The following is a 7,710-nucleotide window of genomic DNA, read 5'->3' as shown; positions in this document are numbered from 1 at the left end:
CTAAGTCTTAAGTTTGCAATTACTTTAAATAATAAGAGAAAGATTTCGCAGTTGATAATGATTCTACTTGACCTAAAAAAAATTGTTTTATAAAAGATACATGTATTATCTATTATAAAAATAAATATACATGCATTTAATTTAGTTTATTTTAAAAAAAAATGGAGACACTTCCTGCTCAATGTGAGGTATTATAAATCTTTTTGATATTGAATTTGATATCAATAGATTAAAAAAAAGTGCTCATTATACTTGTGATTTCTATAACAACAACAAAAATGTACATATTTAATTTTTTTAAAAAATTTTAATTAATCACATCTCCCCCAATAATTTTGAAAATATTTTATTAAAAGAAAATAATTATTTTCAAATTTTAAGTTAAAATATATATGAATCAAACTTTCTTAGAGATTTGACTTGAAGTTGAAGCATTCATTCAAATTTCAAAGTCATAATTTTACAAGTGTCTAAAAAACATGTAAACATTTAAAAAAAAACATTGTAGTTTATGGACACTATTGTACGTAAGATAAATTTGACACGTGAATTTAAAAATCCTTACATGTATATTTTTTTAATATTGATCCTTACATATTGATGATAAAAAAAAATACGATAACATTAATTTTAATAAAGAAAAATATTTTAATGTAGAATATTTTTAAAATTAATATTTATTTGAGTCAAGGAATGATTTTAAACATCACATCTAAAATAAAAATAAAGTAACAAGGGTTTTAAACTATAGCATTATTAAAACTTTACCATCTATATTCATCCTGCTTTATGACAAATACTTGTGATATATAATAATTAATTTAATGATATATATATATATATATATATATATATATATATAATTATAACCTTATTAAAAAAGTTCACAAATAATATTAATTTTAATAAAAAAAAAATACATGGATTATCTTAAAAAAAATTATAATGAATCATTGAAAATGAATTATGAATTGACAAATCTTTAGTTATAATGTATTTTAAAATATTTAAATTATCTTTTATAGTTAATGAAATATAGTATAATGAGTATTTTAAGAATATATATATTATATTTTTATGATTAATCAGTTGTATAAAATCATAAATGTTAAGTTAAAAAATTGATTTTAAACTCTTTAGAATTTCAAGTTTTAATGATAGCAATCATATACATGTTTTGAGGAAAATGTTTTTCTTTAAGATGAATGTTTATAAGATGATCTGATTAAGACGTTTAGTTATTTTGACATTAGGTTTCATAGATGAAATTCATTTGAAAAATATGTTTTTAACTTATATCATTTATGATATTTAATAACTAAAGGAACTAAATACATGTTTTTTGTCAGAAAAAAAGACTAACATATCCCACAAACAACGAAAATGACAAGAAAAATTGTTTTCAACACACATATGGTTCCTCACTTTTAATACCTTAAAGGTGATAAATAGATTCATTAATCAAATAAGAAGTGATAATTTAGTGAAAAATATTTAATGTATCAATAGACACTTTTGTCTATAAGGAACAAAAATGAAGACAAAACAAGTCTATAAGAGATGCTAAAATTATTTTTGCAATGATCATCTTCATAAAATATCCATATATAAAGAAACTTGAAGATTAAAAAAAAAAGGTGATAGATTTATGAGAACACATATTCATTGTAAAAAAATATATTCATTCTTTCTAAAAGAAATATTGGACTTAATAGATTATATCACGTCTTGATAGTAAGATGAAACAAAATTAGTTTGCCCAATTTTAACTTTGTGTTATTATTTTGAACTTGAAAAGACTTGATTGAAAAAATGTTTGGTTGTTAGAAAGCTGAAGAGACTTGACTGTAAAAGAATACTTTATTATTTAAAGCCTGGAGAGATTTTGTGTTAAAAAAATATTTTGAGAGTTGCTTAAAGAGAGAAGTTAAAGAATACTTAAGTTGTTTCATAAGTAATTTGTAAAATAATACTTGTATCTTTGTAAAAGATAATGAAACTTGATTGGATTAATCAAGAACTGGATGTCAGTGGTTGAAATGAACCAGTGTAAAAATATCGTATGTTATTCTTACTCTACACTTTGTTTTCTCTTTTATGATTTTATTACTACTTCATTGTTTAAAAAATGTTGAATTTTTTATAAACACTATTTAACACCTTCTAATATCTCTCTTTTCTCCACAATAACTTAATATATTTTTTTAATATTTAAAAATTTATTTCTTTTTAACCGCTTCTAATTCAATTATGATGAAAATACTAACTAGTTAGCTTTTCTTTATAATTAAGTATAAATATAATTTGTCTTCCAAAATAATAGAAAATGTCTCATTCATAATTTACCCATGAATCAAATCAAATTTAACACAAATAAATGTGATATATGATATAAACTATAATAATATCTAAAAGTTGTTTAAATATATTTTTTTTAAAATTTATATTGTTTTATTAATTCGCTTATTTTATTTTCTATATTTTTATAGGAAAAGTGATTCAAGTCCATGTTCTATCAATTTTGAATGTTTAAAAGGATGTTAAACTAATGAATTCAATAAAAATGATTTTAATGACAACTTTTGTTAGTGAGTTATTCTAATTAAAAAAAGATTCATATGATTTTTGTTGATAACTTAATTTGTTCTTGACAACTTCATGATTTCATGAATGCAACGGTGTAAAATTTAAACTTAAGTTAGTTTGATATAGTGAAGATAAGATAAAATAAGAGAGTAAAATAAAATAAATTTTAATTTTATTCAATATTTTATGCATATTGAAATAATAAATATTAAATTATTATATTATTATTCATGTATTTGAAATACTTCAATAAGATATGATATAAATTAATTTAAAATAAAAGAATATGTTTTGTTAAAATTACATACAATTTTCTAAAAATAACTGTTGATTTAACTTTTTAAATTTTACAAATTATAAAAATTATAATTTTAACTATATTATACGTATCAAACAAGTAGAACAATCCTAACACAATTAGTCATTTCAGAGAAAAATAAGCAAAGTGAGAACAATTTCAAAGATTTCATAACCAATTAAACAAAAAGTCTTGTAACAATTTGAATTTGTTTTGTTTTGTCTTGGGCGTTTGCCACATTAGCTAGTATGGGAAGAAAAGGGAAGGCCAAGTGTGTCTCAGAGAGATCAACAGTGAGGCTCACAGAGGACACTATCTGTTTGATTCATGATGCCAAGTAGCATCATGGGCCACGTTTCAGTTCACTGGATACCTAAGCTATAGTATTTACTTTCTTTTGTTTTTGCAATATAAAAACATTCCCTCTTTAAGCCCTTGAGCTTATCTCTATACTTTTGTAAGTTAGAATCATCGAGAATGATGAAATCAGGCGTGGGAATTGAGGAGAGGAAGCAGGTGAAGAAACGAGCGCCGAGCAGGTCGAGAAAGGGGTGCATGAGAGGCAAAGGTGGACCTGAGAACGCGAGTTGCACCTACAAAGGTGTGAGGCAGAGAACATGGGGCAAATGGGTCGTTGAAATACGCGAACCCAACCGTGGTGCCCGCATCTGGCTCGGCACATTTGAGACCTCTCACCAGGCTGCTTTGGCTTATGATGCTGCAGCACGCAGGCTTTATGGCTCAGATGCCAAGCTCAATTTACCACACCTCTCTATCAAACCTCAATCTCACTCTCACTCTTCTCAAAACAACATCAACATCAACATGGCTGCATGTTCCAATTTCAACACCAACACCAACACCATGGTGCCTCTTCCTTTGGACACCAATCCAAAACCTTTGGAGAACGAGGCAGAGTTTCGTCTATGGACACCACCAGTTTTTGATGATTCCATCTGGACAGAAGCTGCTATGTCCCTTGATTTTCCTCTACTTGCACCAGACACATCGGAGAACAACAGTTATATCATCAATTAAGACTAGTCTAGTTAAATACTTATATACAGTTTCTACTATCTACCTTTAAGTCTATAGAAGGTCACCCGTAGTTATTTTCTGACGATGATGTTGATTATCACTATGAGGTCATCAACCTGGTTATTGTAATAATATTATTACAATAATATATTTACATTAAATATATAAATGTTACTTAATAGTATTAAGGGATGGTAAATTGGTGATAGTGTTCTATCACCCCTTGTTTTAAGTTTGTGTCCTCTGTATGCAGCTTGTGATATATGTCAATTAAGTATGATTGTGTGTAGTATATGTATATGTAATAATGTTTCCTTATATAAAATGTAATATTGGAGTATTTTATATATACTCTTTATGTTGGGTATAGGATATTTCTTTTCAATATTTTTAATGATCTGTTCTATTTATTAAATTGATTTAATAACATAAATTATAAGCGCAGATGAGATATTTTATTTAGAATGATTTGGATATTTTATATTAATTTGAGACGCCACATAAATTTTGATGTGATGATATATAATATTCGCATGTTTTATGATGGGTTATCAAGCGACGTAAAAAAATTTACTTTTAATGTTAAATGGTCAACATTAATACGATATGTTGAGAATTTAATATATTGACACCTACATTTTATAGTAAATATTTTGATATATTTATAAATTAAAAAATTTAACATACTTACATTCTATTGCGAATATTTTGATATATTTATAAATATATCATTATGTTAATTTTGATATTATACTAATGACATTCAACATAAAAAATCATTACAAAATATATTTTTCACTTATAATCGATTATTTTTGGGTATTCTAGTATTTCTTCAAATTCAAGACTCATTAATTAAAATTTGAAATCCCAAATATATGATATATTAGAAACAAATCCAAAATTTCAAATATTTCATGTTTTAAAAACATATCCAATATGATCTAGATGACGAGCAAAGCATTTTTAGTAAAGATTTTTGTAACTCAAAGCCTTCAAACTTTTATGCAATCAAACTCCTCTAATGAAACTTTAATTCACAAATATATATACCCAAAAACATATGTAACATGAGTAAGATGATAAATAAAATATTGTAATAGACTTTTCTACGATTCAAAGTTTCAAGATTTTCTACTACAACTCAAGGCTCTTTGATGGCAAAGGAAGGAGAAGTGCAATGCTTGGACCTCTTCAATGGAGATTGAAATCGAATGTAAAGAACACTTGAAGGGATGATGTTCACAGATAGAATTAGCCTAAACTAAGGATGGAAGTATCCTAGCTTGAAGGCTCAAAAGATTGCTCATTTCAAAAGGTAGGAACTAAGGTAAGGTTCCTAGGGTTTTGAAGGCAATAATTTCGGTGACTCTTGAGGGAAACTTGGGCTAAAGAATGCTCTCAAATTTCATATATCAAAAGTGAGTACAATGTGTGAGGAGGGAGTTTTTATATTTCCGGAATTTAGGTTACACTTGGCGCCACATGTGAGGCCTCCACATTGGCGCCAAGATTTGAATTCAAATTTGAATTTGAATTCAAATCTTGTCACACATGTGTATGACCGGTTCCATGAGTGCTAGGTATATTTAGGTTAGGGTTGAATTTGAGTCACACATGTTCAGCCAAGGTGGCGTCATCCATGTGACTCAAAATGCAACTTAAATGCATATTAAATTAAATCTAGTTTTGTCTAATTCACTTAAACTAAAAATCCTCCTTAAATCCTAATCTAATGACCTAAATACAATGGTCAATGAAATACAATGAATAGGAAAAATTACAAGAAAGAGAATGAGCCCAATATTGGGTGTCAAAAGCCCAAAGGCTCATGAAGCCCAATTATAAGCCCAAAGTGTACAAACCCTAATCTATGGTCAAATACAAGACCAAAACAAAGTAAATCCCTATTCTATGAATTTGCAATATAAACATGGTGTCAATCTAGTAAAGCCCAAGTGAGAAGCACCCTAGGCCCACCAAGCCCATTGAGCCCACTAAGCTCTGAAGCAGTCAAGTCTTCAAGTAGTCTCCTGGCCATAACTCTAGTGGTTGGACCCTTAGTCCATGCTCTTCCATCACTCTTTTAATGAAATTCAAAATCTTAAAATATAAATATGTCCAAAAAAAACATTTAATATGAGTGAGATGACGAATAAAATAGCTGTAACAATGTTTTTTTTACGACTCAAGTTTTCAAAATTTTTATTTTTTTTTAAATTGACAGACTTAATTTATGCATTAAGAACTTTAAATTTAACGAATGGATCATTGAACTTTTGTAACGACCCGTCATGGCCGTCACACTACGAAACAACACTACACACTACTAGAATATATATACTAAAATAGCATAATAAAACATTTACAACAAAAGTTGTTAATCAAGCAACCAATAGCAACTAGTTATATATATAACCAAAATATGATACTATAAGGTATCCTACAAAAAAAATATCCATCTCCAGGCACCTCCTGTGACCTCTAGCAGTTATCTCCCAGCCTATCCCTACCTTGCTCCCATACAACGTATGATCATCGCAGTCTAAACCACATGGAAACATGCAATGGTAAGCTAGAGATAATAAACAATTCATAATAATTTAATATGCAATACAACAACTATATAATCATCTTCGCATCTGACACATAAGACAAACAACACATGTATTACACATCTCTCAACAACACATGTTTAAAAGCAACTTACAATATAACAATACTATCATCATCCTTAACATGATCAACATACAACACAATCACAACTTAACAACACAACAACATATGTACAACTCATATCAACAACAAATCAACTCATCAACAACTTATGCATCGTCATGCATTTCAACTCGGAGATCTCCAACAACTGAGGTTGAGCAGTCTAGATGGCATAAACCCTACCGAATCCAAAGTTTGACCTATCTCATCCAGGTCAAGTATAAGACATCGTTAGGAACTCCGAAGAGAATCAGGTATAGACAACAATAGGCGATTGCTCAGGTGTGCCACTTAGACACTACAAGAAAATGACGATTTTGCGACGGTTATATGGCCTACATTGCGACAGTTAGAACTGCCGCAAAGACAGCATTGCGACGGTTTGGGAACCGTCGCACAAACCGTTGCAAAATTGGAATTGGGACCCTTGAAGCATCCGACGCACTAACTGCCTCTATATTAACATTGCGACCCTTTCATCAACTGTCGCACCAACTGCCTCTAAATTAATATTACGACCCTTTTTTTACCTGTCGAAAATTATAATTTTTTTTTTAGTTTTAATAAATTTATTAATGTAACAATCCTCATATTTGGCCTCACAAGGGTTCTATTTCACGATATTTCACTGTTTAGTGTGTTTTATCCTTACTTGTGCAATTTCTAGGAAACTTCCCAGAAGGTCACCCATCCATGTACTACTCTAGGTCAAGCACGCTTAACTGTGAAGTTCTGATGAGTAAGCTACCGAAATGTATATGTATGTTATCAGTATAACTTGTACAAATTAATTCATTTAATTCATCCTCAAATATACAATCTCATATTTGTACTATAATAATAATATATAATAATTTTATATTATGACTAATAATAATAATAATAATATATTTAGTTACTCTTTATTTATATGTACTTACTTTTATAATTAACATCTACTTATTTCTATTTAAAATTATAATTTAAATTATTTAATTTTATAATTTATAATGATAATATAATTTATAAAATTATAAATATTTATTTATTACATACTTATAAATTAAATTTTAATATTTTAAATAAATTAT

The 7,710-nt window shown here is 27.9% G+C and overlaps 1 protein-coding gene across 1 annotated transcript; it reads left to right on the top strand.

Annotated features, from left to right (window-relative positions):
• The first annotated feature begins 3,307 nt into the window (after window positions 1-3,307).
• LOC109802842 (dehydration-responsive element-binding protein 2D) lies at window positions 3,308-4,307 on the top strand. The gene has a single exon (XM_020364243.3). The coding sequence runs from the start codon at window positions 3,362-3,364 to the stop codon at window positions 3,920-3,922; it is 561 nt and encodes a 186-aa protein (XP_020219832.1). The 5' UTR covers window positions 3,308-3,361; the 3' UTR covers window positions 3,923-4,307.
• Window positions 4,308-7,710: the final 3,403 nt, after the last annotated feature.

The sequence above is a fragment of the Cajanus cajan genome, chromosome 4 (genome assembly GCF_000230855.2).
Source record: "Cajanus cajan strain Asha chromosome 4, NIPB_CcT2T_4, whole genome shotgun sequence".
Taxonomy (NCBI): domain Eukaryota; kingdom Viridiplantae; phylum Streptophyta; class Magnoliopsida; order Fabales; family Fabaceae; genus Cajanus; species Cajanus cajan.
The sequence above is the reverse complement of the archived record's forward strand: the minus strand, read 5'-3'. Positions and strand labels throughout refer to the sequence as shown.

What these genes read in the sequence shown, in the direction of transcription:
- LOC109802842 (XM_020364243.3), top strand. Translation starts at nt 3,362, where the DNA reads ATGATGAAATCAGGCGTGGGAATTGAGGAGAGGAAGCAGGTGAAGAAA.